This window comes from Podarcis tiliguerta (genome assembly GCF_965153285.1).
Source record: "Podarcis tiliguerta genome assembly, chromosome: 18".
In the NCBI taxonomy this organism is placed as follows: Eukaryota; Metazoa; Chordata; class Lepidosauria; order Squamata; family Lacertidae; genus Podarcis; species Podarcis tiliguerta.
This window is the reverse complement of record NC_139551.1, coordinates 11,018,338-11,039,857: the sequence shown is the minus strand read 5'-3', so window position 1 is coordinate 11,039,857 and position 21,520 is coordinate 11,018,338. Positions and strand designations below refer to the sequence as shown.

The following is a 21,520-nucleotide window of genomic DNA, read 5'->3' as shown; positions in this document are numbered from 1 at the left end:
CTTGAAACTAGTAGGATGCCATTAATCGCCGAAGCCACATAAAGTAATGGTTTGGTTTTTTAAAAAAATATGTATATTATGTTATGCATTTTGTGGTTTATGTTGTAAACCACCCTCTGTGATCTTTGGATGAAGGGCAAAATATAAATTTAATGAATTTATGCAAATCTAAATAATAATCATAATATGTATTGCCATAAGAATAGAAAGTTTCTGTTTGGTAGTCACTGCAATAAATATATAAAAATATGCAAAATGATGCAACTTAGCCAACGAAATTAGTGCCTTAAAACTAAGCAGGAAGAATGACGATATTAAATGCAGAAATAAAAAAAAAGTTAGGTGTACAAAACAGGTTCTGCAGAATCTCACAGTTCAGCTGGTTTCAGAAAGTTTTTTAAGGTTCTTCGTCTCTGCCTGCCTGCCTGCCCTTTTTTTCTGTGTGTGTGTCTGAATGAGAGAGACTTTTCCTCCTTCCGACCCCCTCCATTTTCTTTCCACTACCTGTCTCCGCCTTCTCTTCCTCCTCCTCCTCCTCCTCCTCCCTTCCTTCCTCCCCCCACCCCCAAACAACAACTTCCCACTCCACAAAATGAAAGCAAATGTGTCACGAAACCGGTTCCGACTGGTTGGTTGCCATGACTTTTTCCAGGATGTGGAAAGGAATTGTTTTTTGGGGTTTTTTTTTTTTTAATCCACATGACCAATGGGATCATGTGACTTTTTGGGCGGCATGGAGGGGGGGGGAGTTCACCGTCTTATGATGATGCTGGGATAACTGATTATACAAGGGTGACCGTGTGCATTGTGGATGTGTGCGAGAGATTTTTAGTTCGCACGTAGCAGAAGGGGTTAAAACTTGGACGATTCCTTTTCTGTGCAGCTCAGGATCCCCAGTGGCTCTCCAGGGTTTCAGATCCAAGGTCTCTTTTTCTCAGCTGTGTCTGGAAATGCTGGGCATCAAACCAGGAGCTTCTGAACCCAAAATCCGACCACTTCCCAGGCTGAATTTACATCTCGCTGCTGCCATCTGTCTCGAGAGGCAATGGAGTCTGCCTCCAGGGGTGAAGTCAACCCACTGTGTTAGCAGCACTGAAGTGACTTCCCCCCTGGGCGCAAGCCTGGGCCGTGGGTCTGGGGGTCCTGGGCTGCCCAGACAGCCCCTCTCAGCCTCGCTGATGGGGCATGCAAAGGAAATCAGAGCAAGACGCTGGGCACCAGCTGGGCTGCAGGAGTTGCCAGAAGGAGGCGGACAAGGCACCATCCAACTGCCTTAGGGACTCCACTCTGGATTTGAGTTCCTTAGCATTTTCTTCTCCCAAAGACCTTCAGATGAAGGGTGGTGTATAATAATAATAATAATAATAATAATAATAATAATAATCCCACAAGGCGGCAGAGGTTCCGGATCAGAGAAAACATCTTGCACAGTTCGCAAATTGGAGGAGTGGGTGTGTTGGGGCTTTTAACAGAAGCCAATGGTTTGGGAAGCTCTCTGCTTGATAGTATTTTGTGGCAGGGAAGACTATAGGCTCACGCTCTCCTTTGTGGAAAGCAGGCTGGTATAACGGGCTCTCTGTAAGAAAAGGGTGCTTGAGCTGAGATTTCTGCGTTGCAAGGGGGTGGACCAGATGGGCCCTGGGGTCCCTTCCAACTCTACAATTCTATGATTCTGTGATCAAGACTGGACATTCCCTTCTGTAGTCAGGGCTGGAATGTTGCAGACGGCCCAAACCCAGGTATCCCCCAAAGAGAGGGCCTTATTTTCATTGTTTGAAATCATAACTGTTTGTGTCCCCTCTCTATGCCCATAGTGCCCCGTTTGCTGAACTTGGCATTGGCCTGGTAGAAACTGCTTTCTTCCTCAAGAGTTCATTCCTTGACACTTTAAAAAGCCACAAGCCGGAGCTGAAAGGTTTTCAAGGAAGTGTACAGCGGTACCTCTGGTTGCAAACAGGATCCGTTCCGGAGGCCTGTTCGCAACATGAAAGGAGCGCAACCTGAAGCGCCGTATCTGTGCAGGCGCGCAGCATGATTTGGCACTTGTACGCATGTGTGATGCACGATTTAGCACTTCTGCGCATGCGCAAGCGGCGAAACTCGGAAGTAACCCTTTCCGGTTCTTCCGGGTCTCCGCGGGACGTAACCTGAAAGAACATAACATGAGGTATGGCTGTACATTGGCCAGTATCTGCATCAACTGCAAGAAAGAAGTTTTACCTAAGTTGGTTCCACTTTGAGTAGACCCATTGAAATGAATGGGCTCCACAGTCAGAGGCAATAAATACCTCTGAATATGGGTTGCCGGGAGTCGTAACTGGGGAGAGTCGGTGTTGTGCTGTAGTCCTGCTTGTGGGATTCCCTTTGGGGCATCTATTTGGCTACTGTGAGGACAAGAGGATCAGAGTTGGAAGGGGCCCTCTAGGGTCATCTAGTCCAACCCCCTGCAGTACAGGAATATGCATCTATCCCTTATGGGGATTGAACCTGTAACCTTGGTGTTCTCCACACTGTAACCAACAGATGGCTCCCCTCTGGCCTGATTCAGCTGCAGGGCTCTTTTCTGTATTGCACAATGTTAGTTGTGTCCATGCGTTTTGGTTCCTCTGCTCAGAGTATGACTACCGCCATGACAGTTGTTAGAAGAGCTCTTCTGCAGTGTGGTGTAGTGGCTAGCCCAGGGTTTCCCCAACTTAGGCCTACAGCTGTTTTTGGACTACAACTCCCATCATCCCTAGCTAGCAAGACCAGTGGTCGGGGATGATGGGAGTTGTAGTCCAAAAACAGCTGGAGACCCAAGTTGGGGAAACCCTGGGCCAAACTGTCAGACTAGGAGCTGGGAGACTAGTGTTCCAATCCCTTCACTCAGCCATGAATCTCACTGGGTGTCAGTCACTGCTTCTCAGGCTAACCTACCTCACAGGGTGGTTGTTCTGTGGGTAGAATAAGGGGTGAGGAAAGAATTGAGCTCCTTGGATAAAAAGGTGGGATGTAAATGCATTAAACGATGTTTAAAAAAACCCCCAAAAAACAAGCGAGTGGAAACTAAGTTAAGTCTGCAGCAAAAGTCCCGTGTTTAGATCCAGCCATTTATCTATCTATCATCTATCTATCTATCTATCTATCTATCTATCTATCTATCATCTATCATCTATCATCTATCTTATCTATCTATCTATCTATCTATCATCTATCTATCTATCTACTTCTCTGGAATCAGGTCTGCTTATCAAAATAAAGAGAGGGCCTGTGAGAGAGCACTTAAACTAGGGGCTTGTTTTATTGTCTGCTGAAAGAAGTGAGGGCGGGTGGCACTGTGGATTAAACCACAGAGCCTAGGACTTGCCGATCAGAAGGTCGAGGTGAGCTCCTGTTGCTCAGTCCCTGCTCCTGCCAACCTAGCAGTTCGAAAGCATGTCAAAGTGCAAGTAGATAAACAGGTACCACTCCGGCAGGAAGGTAAACGGCCTTTCCGTGCTCTGCTCTGGTTCGCCAGAAGCGGCTTAGTCATGCTGGCCACATGACCCGGAAGCTGTACGCTGGCTCCCTCGGCCAATAAAGCGAGATGAGCGCCGCATCCCCAGAGTCGGCCACGACTGGACCTAATGGTCAGGGATCCCTTTACCTTTACTTTTTTTAATAATAATAATAATAATAATAATAATAATAATAATAATAATTTTTTAAAAATTATTTATACCCCGCCCTCCCCGGCCAGAGCCGGGCTCAGGGCAGCTAACACCAATAAAATCACAGTAAAAACATAATAGGGGAAAAAAACCAATTTAAAATACAGGTTAAAATGCAATTTAATATGCAGCCACATTTTAAAAGTAGCCCATAGATCAAAACCGTAAGGGGAGGGAAACATAAGGGTCAGACTGAGTCCAAACCAAAGACCAGGCGGAACAGCTCTGTCTTGCAGGCTCTGCGGAAAGATGTCAAGTCCCGCAGGGCCCTAGTCTCTTGTGACAGAGCGTTCCACCAAGTCGGGGCCAGTACTGAAAGGGCCCTAGGTGAGACCAATCTAACCACCTTGCGACTTGGGAAAGTCAGCCTGGAGACCACCGTTGGTTAGAGCCTGGTGCTGATAATGCCAAGGCTGCAGGTTCGATCCCCATAAGGGGCAGCTACATATTCCTGCATCGCTGGGGTTGGACTAGAGGACCCTTAGAACCCCCTCCAACACTATGATTCTAAGAAGGAATAGGACCCTTTGGGTAAGGTTTGCAGAGGAAGAAGTGTGCTCTTTCACAAGCCGCACTATATCTGGCTTGAGCCTCTCAAGTTTAGTGGGTCTCCATTGAGTTAAGGTTTAATTGCATGGGGTGCTATCGGGTCCACCGATCTGGCGTGGTTCTTAAGAAATGGGGAAGGGGAATAACCTCTCTCTCACCTTATGTCCCCATTTGGAGGAATGATGCATTTTGAATTGTATTAGGCTGCCCTCTAGAGACTCTTCTAAGTATTGCAGCACCCACAGAAACCTCTCCTTGAGACCACTTGCTACAAGTGGGGTGAAAGTTCTGCTAATTTACAACAGCAAGAATTTTATTATTTGTTCCCCGCCCATCAAACTGGGTTGCCCCTGGCACTCTGGGCGGCTTCCAGTATATGCAAAAACATAATAAAACATCAAACATGAATAGTAGCAATCTGATCAATATAAAAAGTCACAATAACTTTCAAATGAACAGCATATCAAATAAAGCAATATTCAATAATTCATTAGAATCTACTATCCATGCGACGGTCATCTCCAGGCTTGACTACTGTAATTCGCTCTACGCAGGGCTGCCCTTGAAGCTGTCCCAGAAACTCCAGTGGGTGCAGAATGCCGCAGCGAGGCTCCTCACGGGGTCTCTGCCATGGGAGCATATTCACCCAGTGCTTTTCAAGCTGCACTGGCTCCCGGTGGAGTACAGGGTCAGATTTAAGGTGTTGCTTTTGACCTTTAAAGCCCTTCACGGCCTAGGACCCTCGTACCTACGGGACCGCCTCTCCTGGTATGCCCCACGGAGAGCCTCAAGGTCCATAAATAACAACACCCTAGTGGTCCCAGGCCCTAAGGAAGTTAGATTGGCTTCAACCAGAGCCAGGGACTTTTCAACTCTGGCCCCGGCCTGGTGGAACGCTCTGCCTCATGAGACCAGGGCCCTGCAGGATCTGATTTCTTTCCGCAGGGCTTGTAAGACAGAGTTGTTCCGCCTGGCCTTTGGCTTGGAGCCAATTTGATTCCCTCCCTCCCTCTCTTTCTTTTTTCTTTTCCTTCTCCTCCTGCGATGAGGCTACATTTTAATATTTGAATGTTCCATTATTTTAATGTTGTATTTTACTTTTGTTTTTAAGTTGTAATCATTCATCTTGTTTTTATTTACATCATCATCATAATACTTATTTCCTTGATATCTGATGGGACGGCATTCCACAGGGTTCCCTGTAGCTTCATGTCCCACAGTGAGGGAAGCACCAGAAGGCCCCCAGAGCTGGATCTAAGTGTCTGGGCTGAACTTGAAGCTCCTAGTCTCAGGACCTTGAGAGACCTGGGTTCGAATCCCCACTCTGCCCTGCAACTTGGGCTAGTCACACTCACAGGCATGCCATGAGGAGTGCTTGTATGCATGGCAAGAACCATACCCACCATCTCAATCTCCTTGAAGGAGATGTACATTTCGTAATAAATGAATAAAAATATTGGTGTCTCCCCTTCAAAGACCAGTCCGCATGTTTGGCCAGCCTTTCCAAACCTAGAGCCCCAGCCAACAGCCAGTGGTGATGGACATAGTTATAGTGCAACAACATCTGGGGGTCACAGGCTCTCAGAAGGAGCATTCTGTACTTAAGTGGTTCTCCAGGTGGGCAGTGACGCTGCCTAGCAGGTATAAATGGCTGTCGAAAAGCCAGCATCCCTGGATCAAGTTCATCGATTTTGGCGAAACTAAATAGTTTCAGTTGGATGTTGAATGAATGTGCACCCAGTTGTTGCTGAATTTGATTGTGTTGTTTGCTTCAGTGGGCTGTGCAAACCGCTGTTCTGGACGATGCTTCTTCAGGGTAGGGGGGTGAGTTTATGGGATCGGGGGGACGGTGCCCTGAAAAGTTTGGTTGCTGTGTACAAGAGGTGAAGGAATGCCTCCGTTTAGAAGAGCCATTCTCTCCTGAGAAAGGGGAATGCCTCTTCCTACTGCAGGACCGAAAAACCTTTGGCGCTCTGGGTGCTACTGGACTCCATCTGCCAGCAGCCAGCTGGGATGATGAAGCGCAGCAGCCTCTCTGAAGGACATACATTGGGGAAGGTGGTGTGTTAATTGAACAACAGCCAGCTGGAACTGTTTCACTGTGTTGTCTTAATTTACTGTTATTTATTCTCTTCTCTCTCATCTCTCTCTCTCTCCGCTTTTCTTTTTGTGTGTGGGGTGGCTCCTCCAGCGACGTCAAGCGAGAGAGGAGGGTCCCTTCGCCCGATGTAATAGTACTATCGGACAACGAGCCGTCGAGCCCAAGAATGAATGGATTGACGAAAATCCCGTTAAAGGAGACCAGCACAGAGGTGCTGATGGTAAGTCTTAGCCCTTGCCTTGACGTAGCTGCCTCTCCTCACTCGGTGCATTCAGGCCAGGCGGCTGTGAGCTTTCTATTTTCATTGCTTCCTCCTGTTCTGTCTTCCGCTGGGACTTTTCCTTGGGCGTGGCGCTGAAACAAGCCATCCCTTTTTGTACATCTCTTCTGCCCCTCATCCACGCACATTTTGCACCGCTTGCCTTGACTTCTGCAGCCTCTGGGGCGTTACCCTCAGGGGCAGCTGGAGCCCACTCAGGCTGGGTGCCAAAATTTATAGAGACGTACCTTGGAAGTCAGGACGTGGGTGGCGCTGTGGGTTAAACCACAGAGCCTAGGACTTGCCAATCAGAAGGTCGGCGGTTTGAATCCCTGTGACGGGGTGAGCTCCTGTTGCTCGGTCTCTGCTCCTGCCCACCTAGCAGTTCAAAAGCACGTCAAAGTGCAAGTAGATAAAAAGGTACCACTCCGGCGGGAAGGTAAATGGCATTTCCGTGCGCTGCTCTGGTTCACCAGAAGCGGCTTAGTCATGCTGGCCACATGACCCAGAAGCTGTACGCCGGCTCCCTTGGCCAATAAAGCGAGATGAGCGCGGCAACCACAGAGTCTTTCATGACTGGACCTAATGGTCAGGGGTCCCTTTACCTTTACCTTGGAAGTCAAACAGAATCCGTCTGGAAGTCCATTAGATTTCCAAGGCGTGGTTTTCGATTGGCTGCGGGAAACTGCTCCGGACGTTTGGCTTCCAGAAATCATTAGAAAACCGGAAAAATCATTTCCTGTTTTTGATCGTTCAGGAACCAAAACGTTCGAGTTTACAGGCGTTTGGCTTCTGAAGTTCCACAGTACACTGTTTTATTATTGAAAAATAATATCACTAAGAAAAATTAACAATAATAAGATATTTGAAAAGCTAAAATGCAGTAGACTGCAAGCAGATTAAAACTCACACCAGCTTTCTAAATATCTGACTAGGCTTGTCTAAACAAAAAATGTTTTTAGCCAGTGCTGAAAAGGGATTGGTGAAGGTGCCTGCTTCATTGCATAGAATTGTACCCCCTGCGATCCCAGTCTTTTGCCCAACGTGGGGCTTGAACCCATGACCCTGAGGTTAAGAGTCACATGCCACATGTGACAGTTCCAATCTGCAGGTGCTGTCCCCAAACACGCCTGCAGATAAGCAAAACATAAGGTCGTCACTGGGCATCTGTAATGACAGGTGATTGACAGGTGAGCAGCCCCACCCACCTGTCAAAGGGGCCCATAGAGCAAGGAGGGGAGGAGGGAGGTCTGGATCCACTCTGCCGGCTGGGGCCAGTCCTGCACCCTTTACCTCCCCATGGCTGCCGCCTCTCTTCCCTGTAGACTCCTCCCCAAAACGTCATCCCTTTTGGCAAACCCCCTGACTGGAGAATCAAGCCCCCTTTCCCTCTTGCAGAAGAGCAGCCCTGAGGAGCGGGAGCAGATGATCAAGCAGCTGAAGGAGGAGCTGCGGTTAGAGGAGGCGAAACTCGTCCTGCTGAAGAAACTGCGGCAGAGTCAGATACAGAAGGAGACGACGGCTCAGAAGGTGAGAACGCTTCGCTTGCTGCCGGCTGCTCCGCGGTGGATTGCCAAGGGTGTCCCAAGAATTTCAGGAACCAAATGGTCACACTGACTTTTGAGCCGTCAGGTCCCACACTGGCAACTTAGCATTCTGTTTGGGGACTGTAACATGGTTGAAGGAGCCATTTGGTGCCTAGCTCTTATTTATGAGTTTCTAACACTGTAGGCCAGGTGTGAGCAGCCCATTGAGGGCTCCATTCCCTCTGAGAGACTCTCTTGGCCGCACTCTGCCACTGGGTGCAAAAACCTTCTGCGTGAACTCACCTAGAATAAAGATTGCCCTGCTTCACCCTTGGGTGCCCCAGTTTGAAATATTCCCAATCCCTTGCAAGCCTACTCAGAAGTAAGCTCCACAGAGTGTGATAAACAGTACATTCAAAGACTTATCCCAGTTCCACACACCCCCCCCAACAACAGGGAAATAGAGATGTTGTTCTGGAAAGTGCCTTAAAGTAATTCTTTCAGTGGTGGGGTACAGGGATTAAGCCTCAAGACCACACTCCCTTCTGGGGAGGGCCCTGCATGGCCGTGGTGGGAGGGGCTGGGGGCAGAAGTGGGCGGAGCAACATTTCAGTAGGCTAATTTCTAAACGCAGTGGCACACCACCCTTCCCTCTGGAGCAAGCATGGGGACCTGTGGCGATTCAGGGTCCACCAGCCTCAAGCTCTCAGCATCCCTAAGAGCTGGCTGTGTGGGGGCTGCTTGAGAATTGAGCCTGACCACATCTGGAGTGGGGGGCCCACAGGGTGCCCCATCCCAGTCTTGGAGCCGTCAATGGCTGTTGAGAAGCCAAACAGAACTTCCCTATTCAGCAGCAGTCTACCACTTTGCTTTCCGCTTTCAGGCATCCCAGCAAGACATACAGTTGGTTGCTGGTGTCAGCCTGGGTGTGCTCTATAGAAAATACTGTAGGGACGGAGAAGCCTCCTCCCCCTCTGCCCACCTGGAAGATGGGAAATCCAGCTATGTTACTGCATTGTAATTTTAAATTTTTTGTTGTAAACTTTTACGCTGTAGACTTTTATAGACTTGCATTGTGTGGTTTTACAGGGAAGCCTTTCTGCTGTTCGTTGTGACGGCCTTTGGCTATATTTATGGATGTGGATATAGATAAAGATATAGATACAGATACATACATTAAAAATTGATGGATTATTTGAATGCACTGCCGTTTAGGGTATACAAATCTCAGCTAGACAGACTATGGTCTGATTCAATACAAGGGAGTTTATGTATCCCCAGGACACAGGAAGCGAGAGTGCTGGGTATGGGCAGGTGAGGAAGCCAACTACCGCAACACTCCCAAGGATTTTCAGTTGTCTGTTCCCTAATTGATCTCTCTTTGATCTCCCTCCCCCGCCCCCCTGCAACGTGCCCCTTTTGGCTGATGCTCCTTGTAGCCCACCGGCTCCTCGGGAAATGCCGTGGCGACTCCCCCACCGTTGGTGCGAGGGACGCAGAGCATCGCCTCCAGCAAGTCAGCCCTCCTCCAGGTCAGTACACGCAAGGGAGCCGCCTGCACACTGCAGAAGTGGAAGCAAAGCTGTGTGTGCATTTTGCGGGGGGAGAAGTAACAAAAACTCGGGGTGGTGGTGGGGAGTGAGGAGGTTAAGGAGGGGAATGCAGTTTGTTGGCCCGAATGCTCTTCCAGAGCCATCCCAGCTGATGAAACCTCTTGCAAGTTGGTTCAGACCAGCAAATATGCAGCCTTGCTTGAATCGTAGGCAGGTCCGTTTATGTGCTGTTTATTGGGGGGACTGGGAAGCAGATCTTGCTCACACTAACAGAACAGTGCAAGTTTGCAGGTCTGACAGAAATCCAAAGCTGTTCAACAGCAAGGGAACCAAAATCTACACTGGTGCTCCCCAGATATATATTTTTTTCCTGAATTACAAAGCTGCCACATTTCACTCCTTCCCTCTTCTTTTTAAGCAACCAGCGGTTAAGAATTAGACACCTTCTCTCTGCATTGGGATTATAGAATCATAGAGTTGGAATAGACCACAAGGGCCATCGAGTCCAACCCCCTGCTAAGCAGTAAATTCCACTGTCGAACAGCTCTTACTGTCAGGAAGTTCTTCCTAATGTTGAGGTGGAATCTTCTTTCTTGTAGTTTGGATCCATTGCTCCGTGTCCACTTCTCTGGAGCAGCAGAAAACAACCTTTCTCCCTCCCCTATATGACATCCATTTATATATTTGAACATGGCTATCATATCACCCCTTAACCTCCTCTTCTCCAGGCTAAACATGCCCAGCTCCTTTAGCCGTTCCTCATAAGGCATAGTTTCCAGGCCTTTGACCATTTTGGTTGCCCTCCTCTGGACACGTTCCAGTTTGTCAGTGTCCTTCTTGAACTGACTCTCCTCAAATGTAGCCCAGTACAGAGAGTCTGCTGCAGGGAAGTTGCTTATTCAGAAACACAACAGGAAGAAGCCTCTGCTGGGCAAAGACACCACAGAGGCTGACTCTTGGGACCTTAAGTCTCCCACAGCCACTCACCCCCAGATGGGCAACAGGCAGCCTACTTGGAGGTTCTGGGGCAAGAAAGACATCACCCCCCACCCCCAAGCGAATCTATTTATTTGCTGCATTTATATCCCCCCTTTTTCTCCGTGGAACTCAAGGTGGCCTACGTGATTCTCCCTCTCCTTGTTTAATTCCCTGACAACAACCCTGTGATTGTGCCTTGTCAGCGACCATGTGAAGAGGGCCAATGTGGTGTGGTTAGAGCAGGGTTTCCCAAACTTGGCTCTCCAGCTGTTTTTGGTCCTGCTAGCTAGGGATGAAGGGGGTTGTAGTCCAACAACAGCTGGAGACTCAAGTTTGGGAAACCCTGGTCTTCCCCAGATCCTAGCCCGACTCTAACCACTCCACCACACCGGCCCTAACGCTGTTCTTTAGTCCGTTTTGGAAATCACTGGTCTGTTTTCACAACCTTCTGAAGAATATAGCAAAGATTCTGGCGACAAATGATGCGTCGGTGGGCGGGGTGCTTATAGAACGGACTTCCTCCTTCACTTCCTTTGTCTTCTCGTGCCACACAGAATTCCTCGCGTATTCCCGGGACTGTTATTCCTCCCCCGTTGATCCGCGGAGGGCAGCAGGCATCTTCGAAGCTGGGCTCTCAGCAGAACACGCAGATAGTCATGCCTCCTCTGGTGAGAGGAGCACAGGTGAGCTGCTTTTCTCCACCTTGTGCTTTCCGTTTCCTTTCCGCCCCCACAGCCTCAGGTGGGGCTGCAGCTCAGGGCCAGAGCGCGCACTCTGCAGGCAGAAGGTCCTGGGTTCCGTCTACGGCAGCTTCTCTAAGCAGGGACCCCTGTCTGAAAACCTGGGGGTCTGTCAGGGTAGAGGAGAGCTTTCCAAATTTGTGTCGCAACACCTTAGTGTGTCGGCTGCAGTGTGTAGGTGTGTTGCACAAACGCTCCCTGCACTCCTCCTGGGGCTGCAAAAGGGGTTAGTTGAACCTCCAGTTTACTAGTGAAACTGAATGGTTGTGTCGCGAAATGATGCATGTCTCCAACATGAAGGGTTTGTAGAGAGCGTTGAGTTAGATGGAGCACAGTGCTGGTCATGCCAGGGTTGCAGGTTCGATCCCTGTATGGAACAGCTTGCATATTCCTGCCTTGCGGGGGGTTGAACTAGACTAGGTGGTCCTCAGCATCCTTTCCAACTCTGCAGGTCTGTGATTCTGTAGTGGGCTCCTGCTTTAAATGGCGCTTCATTCAGACATCGGGATGCATCAGCTGCTAGCCCTACTCAGAGGACACCCATTAAAATTCCTGCATTACAAGGAGTTGGACTAGATGACCCTTGTGGGTCTCTTCCAGCTCTATGATTCTGTGAAATCAAAGGACATGGATAACTCCATGCTCTTAAATCTTGGTGGAATTCAGTTGGGTGTTTCATTATGACTGGGAGTTTGGCAGATGGGAAAAGGCTGAAATGTCAGCTTCCAACCTTGTGGTGTGGCCCAATCGTCCCCTGGAGAACCCGTGGTGAGAGGGTCACTTCAGGACCCAGGAGAGACCAGGCTGCAAATCCCACTCGGCCGTGAAGCTCCCTGGCAGGGAGGCAGACACTGCCTATCTCAACCTAACCAACCTATAGAATCATAGAATGGTAGAGTTGGAAGGGACCCGAGGGTCATCTAGTCCAACCCCCTGCAATGCAGGAATCTCTGCTTAAGCATCCATGGCAGAGGGCCACCCAACCTCTGCTTGGAAACCTCCAAGGAAGGAGAGTCCACAACCTCCATAGGGAGTCTGCTCCGCTGTGGGAACAACTCTCAACGTCAGAAAGTTCCTCCTGAAATTTAGTTGGAATCTCCTTTCTTGTAACTTGAAGCCGTGGGTTTGAGTCCTACCCTCCAGAGCAGGAGAAAACAAGTTTGTTCCTTCTTCCATGTGACAGCCCTTCAGATATTTGAAGGTGGCTCTCCTGTCTGCTCTCAGTCAACCTGGCAGGGTTGTTGTTTTGATTCAGTGAGGGCATGAACCACGTATGCCACCTTGAGCTCCCTGAGGAAAAGCTGGGATATAAGTGGAGGATCAGTTTTTCTGCCATTTCTTGTCTTCAAAGGGAAAAAGAAGTTAATATTCTTGCTCTCTTATTCCCCCCTCCTTTCTGCATCTCCCCCATTGCGCCATCTTCCTCTCTGCCTTCTTCCCCCTTGCCTGTCATCCTCTTCTAAAATTTCTCTCCCATCCCCCCTCGGATCCCATCTATATCAGCCCATCTCTGTGTCTCCCCAGCAAATCCACAACATCCGCCAGCACTCCAGCTCGGGGCCCCCTCCCCTGCTCCTGGCCCCGCGGGCCTCCGTCCCCAGCGTGCAGATCCAGGGCCAGCGCATCATTCAGCAGGGCCTCATCCGCGTCGCCAACGTCCCCAACGCAAGCCTCCTGGTCAACATCCCGCAGGTGAGGAGCTGCAAGAGCGGGGGGGGGGGCAGGCAGGCGCCACCCAAGAGGCAGCAGCCAGGTGGTGCTGGCTGGGGTCCCATTTATATGTTATATAACTTGTGTTTTAACACAGCTGCAGTGGTTGCCAGCTCAGTTCCGTGTCCAGTTTGTTTATATATATATATATATATATATATATATATATATATAAATTTAAAATAAATACATTTATGAAAAACAGACGTACATTCAAGTAAACAAACATACAGTCAAACAAACAAGTAACAGAAAAATCAAACAAACCACCACACTATAAGATAAAAGAAGATTAATATAATTATCATCATACAGTGGTGCCCCGCAAGACGAATGCCTCGCGAGACGGAAAACCCGCAAGACGAAAGGGTTTTCCGTTTGCAGAGGCGCTTCGCAAGACGAATTTCCCTATGGGCTTGCTTCGCAAGACGAAAAATGACGAAAAAAATTGAGTTGTTTTTTTTTGCTCCAAAACCCCTTTTTCTGAATCGCTAAGCTGCTAAAAGCATTTTAGCAGCAAAACCGCTAATCTCCCAAGCGTTAAAAAGCCGTTTTTAGCCCTTAAAATGTCAATAGTGCTAATAGCGCTACTCCGTCAATGGGCTTGCTTCGCAAGACGAAAAAACCGCAAGACGAAAAGACCCGCGGAACGGATTCTTTTCGTCTTGCGAGGCACCACTGTATATACTTCTGGTATTGAACACAATTATAAAATTTATAGAAAAGAAATTTAAAACTGACTTCCAATTTATCTCACTGTACTTTGTCTATCCATTACTTTATACCGCACAGTTACATATTTCTTGTATAATTTCTTTTTACCTCCCTACAAACTTACATTTATACAATACAGGGATCAGTCTAATTCTGCCAAGATGTTTCCTTTATTCCATAGTTTTCTAAATATTCTTTAAAGATTCTCCAATCCTTAAAGGCTTTTTGTTTTGGTTGGTGTCTTACTCTTCCTGTCACTTTCGCTAGCTGCAGATATTCTACCATTAGGATTTGCCAATCTTCCATGTTGGGTATTGTTGTGTTTTTCCAATTTCTTGCTACTAAAATTCTGGCCACCTTCCGTGTCCAGTTTGAAGTTGCACATGTTTTTAGAATGTTGGATTATTTGATTGTTTGATTATTTGATGTTAGCCGCCCTGAGCCCGGCTTCGGCTGGGGAGGGCGGGATATAAATAAAAATTATTATTATTATTATTATTATTATTATTATTATTATTATTATTATTATTAATATTATGTTGGTGTTCAAAGCCCTGAACAACTCAGGCCCCCAAAGTCTGAAAGGCAGCCTCCTTCTCTGCAGACCCTCTTGGGTGCTGAGATCAGCAGAGTGGCAATTTCTCTGACTTCAGATGCTTGGGGGGGGGGGGCGTTGGGGGAAGGAGAGGTCTTCTGTGCAGCAGATCCTTCAAAATCTCCCCAGAGATTTTGGCACCTTCACTAAACAGATTTTGACAAATGTTGAAGACACGTTGTTGTTTATTTAAATTTGTATGCCACCCTATACCCGCAGGTCTCAGGGCAGTTCACGAGATAAAACCACAATATAAAAAACACAAAATGCATAATAAAAATTAAAACAGGAACAGCACAATAATCCCCCTCCCCCCCCCCCCGGGCATTGGATGTCAATCAGCCAAAGGCCTGGTTAAAGAGAAAAGTTTTTGCCTGGCGCCTAAAAGTGTATAATGAAGGCCCCAGGCAAACCTCCCTGGGGGGAGAGCATTCCACAGACAGGGAGCCACTGCAGAGAAGGCCCTGTTATTGTGTTGCCACCCTCTGGACCTCTTGAGGAGGAGGCACACAAAGAAGGGCCTCAGAGGGTGATCTCAGGGTCCAGGCAGGTTCATATGGAAAGAGGCGGTCCTTGAGGTATTGCGGTCCTGAGTCGTTTAAGGCTTTATAGGTCAAAACCAGCACTTTGAATTGGGACTGGAAACTAATTGGTAGTGAGTGCAGTCAGACCAGGATAATAATAATAATAATAATAATAATAATAATAATAATAATAATAATAAATTATTTATACCCCACCCATCTGGCTGGGTTTCCGCAGCCACTCTGGGCGGCTCACCACAGAATTAACGATAATGACAAAAAAGCAATAAAACATCAGACATTAAAAACTTCCCTAAACAGGGCTGCCTTCAGATATCTTCTAAAAGTCAGATAGTTGTTTATCTCCTTGAAATCTGATGAGAGGGCATTCCACAGGACAGGCACCACCACCGAGAAGGCCCTCTGCCTGGTTCCCTGTAACCTCACTGATGGCAGGGAGGTGGACCTCAGGCTGAACGATGGGAGTGGAGGTGCTCCTTCAATATGCTCAAACCGTCTTGCCCTGATGAGCAACCTGGCTACTGAATTCCGAGGGGTATATTTTCAGAACCTGCCTTATTTTTGTGACTGCAAAGGCTGTTTTAAAGTCTTAAACCAGGCCTTTGACCATTAAACAATCTATGACCTTTTAAAAGTGGGGAAGGGAGTCTGTTATTACGGGGTTTTTCTGTGATTTTTTAATTACCGTATTTTTCTCCCTATAGGGCGCACTGGCCCATAGGATGCACCTCGGGTTTTTTTTGGGGGGGAATGAATAAAAAAAAATATTTCCAGCCCCCAGAACAGGCTGCTATCCTCAAGCTCCCCAGGGCGTGCAAGGCTTGCGGATAGCTTCCTGAAGCCTGGAGAGCGAGAGGGGTCAGTGCGCACCGATGCCTCTCTCTCTCCAGGCTTCAGCGAAAGCCTGCATTCGCCCCATAGGACGCACACACATTTCCCCTTCATTTTTGGAGGGGAAAAAGTGTGTCCTATAGGGCGAAAAATACGGTACTACTATGCTATATAACGTTGTACACCACCATAGGCTCTTCGGATAAAGTGCAGTATATAAATGGAATAAATAGAAAATAAAAAAGTGTTTTTGATATTGTAACCTGCTGTAGGACCTTAGGGTGAATGGTAGGCAATAAATGAGGGTGGTTATTGTGATAATATATCATTATTTCATAAAATTTATACTCGGCTTCATTGTTTTTTTAAAAAATGAATAAAACAAGAAAACTATTTGAATCAATCAATAAGATTATTATTTTAGCCCAGGGTTTCCCAAACTTGGGACTCCAGCTGTTTTTTGGCCTACAATTCCCACAATCCCCGATCACGGGTCCTGCTAGCTAGGGATGATGGGAGTTGTAGTCCAAAAACAGCTGGAGACCCAAGTTGGGGAAGCACTGTAATCTAGCCAAAGGCCATGACAAGTTTGTAGCCGTAATATTAACAAGATAATGCAGAACATACACCTGCGATATGAACTGACATCCGTGGTGTGGGCAAAAGGAGACACCGGAAAATGAGCTTAATTTCAAATTAAACCTCCCAATCACCAAAGCAGCTTATAGCAATTTTATCTAACTCATTGTTCCCGATCTTTTTTGCAGCCAGTGATCAAATTACTGGTAGCAAGTGTCAAAACTTTTAAAAACAAGCAAGCAAGCAACGAGCTATTATTTCAGTGTGACGGCACCAGGGCAGTGCAGTCTGCATGAATCATACGAGTCCCAGAATCATAGGGGTTGGAAAGGGACCTGAGGGTCATCTAGTCCAACCCCCTGCCATGCAGGAATCTCAGCTCAACACCACCCCTTTTCTTTCCCTCCCGCTCCCTCAGGCCTCGCCAACTTCGCTCAAAGGTGCGGCCGTGACGGCGGCCCAGGTGAACGCTGCAGCCACTGCCACCAGTGTAGCCTCCATCGTCAACTCCAATGACTCCCCTGCCAGCCGCCAAGCGGCCGCCAAGCTGGCGCTGCGGAAGCAGCTGGAGAAGACGCTGCTGGAGATCCCTCCGCCCAAGCCGCCGGCCCCCGAGATGAACTTCCTGCCCAGCGCGGCCAACAACGAGTTCATCTACCTGGTGGGCTTGGAGGAGGTGGTGCAAAACCTCCTAGAAGCTCAAGGTAAGAAGAGGGATGTGCGCACACATTCTCTCCTCCGTAAAAAACCCTTCTTTTCTCCTTTTTAAACTGGAGTCCAAGGCTACCTTCACAGCATACGTTTACAGCAGGGTGATATCCCTTTAAGCAGCTGTGGTGTCCCCCAAGGGATTCTGGGAGCTGTAGTTTGATCAGGGTGCTGAGAGTTGTTGGGAGGACTCCGCCCCCATTCCCCTCCCAGAATTCCCTGCGGAGATGGAAGGATTGTTAATCCACTTCATTTATTTAGTAAGAATAAGGCTAGGACCTGAACCAATGGATTCAGATGACTAGAAATGCCACAGCAGGCAGAACAGCCTGAGCCCAAAGAAACCCAGACATTTCCTTTAAAATGTAAAACATGCTTGTAATGGTTCTAGGGGTTGCTCGTGTGTAAGCAGGTACCCATCTCCCCGGCTGGGTGCAAATACCTGGCTGGGTTGCCTGAGTGAACCTTTTCTGTCCAGACAGCCACTCACCCGTGACTGACTCAATCGCTGGCAGGATCCGTCAGTGGGCGTTTCTTAAACTTCTTCCAGCAAAGAAGCTCTTTGACGCCTAGTCTCCTCCTACTCTCTCTGCGCGAAAGCCTTCTGCGCAAGGAGGGCGCGGGCAGCGGAGGACCCCTACTCTCCCCGCTGGTGCCAGGCAAGGAGTCATGGGACCGCCTCGCCGCTTCCCCCATCTGCCCCCCTTCTCCACTGGTGCTACGCTGATTCTCTTCCCCAGAAGATGGGCTGCTTCTCCCAATCCCTGGACGCTCTCTGGAATCCCTCTGGATTTTGCTCTCTCCCTCTGGCACTGATGGCAGTTCCCTGACAATGCCCATCTGACATGTTGGGCCTCCAAAAAGAGGACGTGCCTGTCTGGGTTTCCCCGGGCGTATGGTAACCCTACAAATGACAATAAAGGAGAGTCCAACTGAACATTAGGAAGAACTTTCTGAGGGCAAGAGCTGTTCAACAGTGGAACAGACTTTCTCAGAAGGTAGTGGGCTCTCCTTCCTTGAGGCCGTCAAGCAGAGGTTTCTGTCACCTAGGCACCAAGTGTCTCCTTGAACCAAGGTTGCAGTTGCCAGAAAGGAATGTCCAGTTACCATTGGGGGGCAAGGCGGCTCTAAAGTCTTATTTTTCAAATGTTGGACTGACCATGATTGATTCTTAGTTAAACGTCTGGCTAGTTAAACGTCTTAGTTAAACTGGCTTAGTTAAATGTCTGGGACGCGGGTGGCGCTGTGGGTAAAAGCCTCAGCGCCTAGGGCTTGCCGATCGAAAGGTCGGCGGTTCGAATCCCCGCGGCGGGGTGCGCTCCCGCTGTTCGGTCCCAGCGCCTGCCAACCTAGCAGTTCGAAAGCACGTCAAGGTGCAAGTAGATAAATAGGGACCGCTTACTAGCGGGAAGGTAAACGGTGTTTCCGTGTGCGGCTCTGGCTCGCCAGAGCAGCGATGTCACGCTGGCCACGTGACCCGGAAGTGTCTTTGGACAGCGCTGGTCCCTGGCCTCTTGAGTGAGATGGGCGCACAACCCTAGAGTCTGTCAAGACTGGCCCGTACGGGCAGGGGTACCTTTACCTTTTTTTTAGTTCAGATGTCAACCTTGAGCCTGGTTAAGAACTTTGAGAACTTAAAGAAGAATCCAGGGCCAGCCCACATATTTATTGGCCCATTCCATCCTGACTGCTCCTGCGCAGTGAAAGCATTATGGTTCCTGAAATGCATTCTGATTGTGCAAATAAAGTTTAACAGAGAGACTTCTACAGGATGTGGTATCAGTGTGCGAAAACCGTCCAGGTCCGAGGATCCCCAGGCAGGCACTTCCAGATGGTGGAGAGTCAGGTGCCATCTTAGTGCCTGGGCATCATAGAATCATAGAGTTGGGAGAGACCACAAGGGCCATCGAGTCCAACCCCCTGCCAAGCAGGAAACACCATCAGAGCACTCCTGACATATGGTTGTCAAGCCTCTGCTTAAAGACCTCCAAAGAAGGAGACTCCACCACACTCCTTGGCAGCAAATTCCACTGTCGAGCAGCTCTTACTGTCAGGAAGTTCTGCCTAATGTTTAGGTGGAATCTTCTTTCTTGTAGTTTGGATCCATTGCTCCGTGTCCGCTTCTCTGGAGCAGCAGAAAACAACCTTTCTCCCTCCTCCATGTGACATCCTTTTATATATTTGAACATGCCTATCGCAAGCTGGCGAATTTCTAACAGGACTTGGGTGTTCTTTCCAGCTCTGCAATTCTGTGACCTGCGTGCATCCCACAACTTTGGGCAATTGATGGGTTGGGGGTGGGGAAAGGCTCTCCTGTTTTGTTTTTTCTTCTTCTGGGCTGACTTGCTCCGTTTCTCCCTCTCCCTGCAGGCAAGGTTTCTGCTGCCCCTTCCTCTCAGGACCCCTACACATGCGTCCAGTGCAAGACGGACTTCACCTGCCGGTGGCGGGAGGAGAAGAGCGGCTCCATCATGTGCGAGACATGCATGTCCTCGAACCAGAAGAAGGCGCTGAAGGCCGAGCACACCAGCCGGCTGAAGGCCGCCTTCGTCAAGGCCCTCCAGCAGGAGCAGGAGATCGAGCAGCGGATACTGCAGCAGGCAGCCTCCCCCGTCCAGACCAAACCCGAGCAGATCGCACAGCAGCATCACTCGCTCAAGCAGGTGGGGACACGGCACTTGCCCTTGCTTTTAGTTCATAAGAACCGAAGCATTGGAAGGGGCCCTGAGGGTCATCTAGCCCAACCCCCTGCAATGCGGGAACAGGCAGCTCTTCCTTACAGGAACTGAACCTGCAACCTTGGCGTTATCAGCAGCATGCTGTATCCAAATTAGCTTTCCAGTTAGTTTGTTCTGCAGGCCTAAGGGGAGAGCAATTTCCCCACCTGTGCCAGGTGACAGTGGTATAGAAATACAAGATCATTGGCCAACCTCACAGGGTTGTTGTGGAGGATGAGGCCTGGAGGAGGAGAGCCATGTACTTGGAGCTCTCCTTGGAGGAAAAGGTGGGATATATGGCTCCATGGTAGGGCTGGGCAATAGATTGGTAAAGGTAAAGGGACCCCTGACCATTAGGTCCAGTCATGGCCGACTCTGGGGTTGCGGGGCTCATCTCGCTTTACTGGCCGTACCGCTTCCGGGTCATGTGGCCAGCGTGACTAAGCCGCTTCTGGCGAACCAGAGCAGCGCACGGAAACGCCGTTTACCTTTCCAGTGGAGCGGTACCTATTTATCTACTTGCACTTTGACGTGCTTTCGAATTGCTAGGTTGGCAGGAGCAGGGACCGAGCAACAGGAGCTCACCCCGTTGCGGGGATTCGAACCGCCAACCTTCTGATCAGCAAGTCCTAGGCTCTGTGGTTTAACCCACAGCGCCACCCGTGTCCCTTTTGGCAGATCCCTTTTGGTATATTGGTAGATCGTCGAAAACTGGTTTGAAGTTCATATGTTAGTGGTTTCATAATTTGTGACCTGGCAATATATCACAAATCATGGTGTGTGCGCTATGCAAAAATCACAATGTGGGAAAAACCATGAAGCCAGCCAATGCCACTACCTAGCTGCACAATATTTCAGACATTGTGATGTATCGTATATGTTTAGCTGGTAATATATCACGATGTTGCAAACCAGCTATTGCCCAGCCCTACTCAGTGGTAGAACCACCTGCCTTGCAAGCAAAAGATCGCAGGTTCAATCTTTGGCGCTTCCAAACAGGGTTGAGAAGGACTTCCTGCCTGAAACACAGGAGTGCTGCTACCAGTCAGTGCAGTGGTACCTCTAGTTACGAACTTAATTCGTTCCGGAGGTCCGTTCTTAACCTGAAACTGTTCTTAACGAGAGGTGCACTTTCGCTAATGGGGCTTCTTGCTGCCTCTGGGCCGCCAGCACACGATTTCCATTCTCATCCTGGGGCAAAGTTCCCAACTCGAGGGAACTCTTCCAGGTTAGCGGAGTTTGTAACCTGAAGCGTTTGTAACTCGAGGTACCACTGTATAGACAGTACTGAGCTCGATGGAGCAGTGGTCTGATTCGGTAGGAAGCAGTTTCCTGTGTTACAAATGTAATAAAATAAATAACAATAAAATAAGTTTATACAATTTGCAATCAGATAATAATAATAATAAAAAATTTTATTTATATCCCGCCCTCCCCAGCTGAAGCCGGGCTCAGGGCGGCTAACAACAATCAAATAATCCAACATTCTAAAAACATTTCATTATAAAAATTAATTAAAATCAAATTAATGGCAACCGTTAAGCAAAATTCTGTGCAGGTTGCCAGAGGAGGGAGTCAGGCTGGGCCCTGACCAAAGGCCTGGTGGAACAGCTCCGTCTTGCAGGCCTTGCGGAAAGATGTCAAGTCCCGCAGGGCCCAAATCTCTTGTGACAGAGCGTTCCACCAGATTGGTGCCACAGCCGAGAAAGCCCTGGCTCTAGTTGAG

At 48.7% G+C, this 21,520-nt stretch overlaps 1 protein-coding gene across 18 annotated transcripts in view; it reads left to right on the top strand.

Moving 5' to 3' along the window:
• Window positions 1-21,520, top strand: part of GATAD2A (GATA zinc finger domain containing 2A) — an 83,839-nt gene that overhangs the window by 58,075 nt on the left and 4,244 nt on the right. For 9 of the 18 annotated variants that reach the window (XM_083421610.1, XM_083421598.1, XM_083421603.1 and 6 more), the window contains 7 exons: window positions 6,430-6,559; window positions 7,997-8,128; window positions 9,564-9,656; window positions 11,210-11,338; window positions 12,899-13,087; window positions 16,788-17,073; window positions 19,448-19,740. In XM_083421610.1, the coding sequence (XP_083277736.1) occupies window positions 6,430-6,559; window positions 7,997-8,128; window positions 9,564-9,656; window positions 11,210-11,338; window positions 12,899-13,087; window positions 16,788-17,073; window positions 19,448-19,740 (1,252 nt within the window). Of the gene's footprint in view, window positions 1-6,429; window positions 6,560-7,996; window positions 8,129-9,563; window positions 9,657-11,209; window positions 11,339-12,898; window positions 13,088-16,787; window positions 17,074-19,447; window positions 20,129-20,494; window positions 21,018-21,075; window positions 21,164-21,520 lie in introns of those variants that run through there. The other 9 variants (XM_083421608.1, XM_083421604.1, XM_083421600.1 and 6 more) reach the window with 4 other exon arrangements.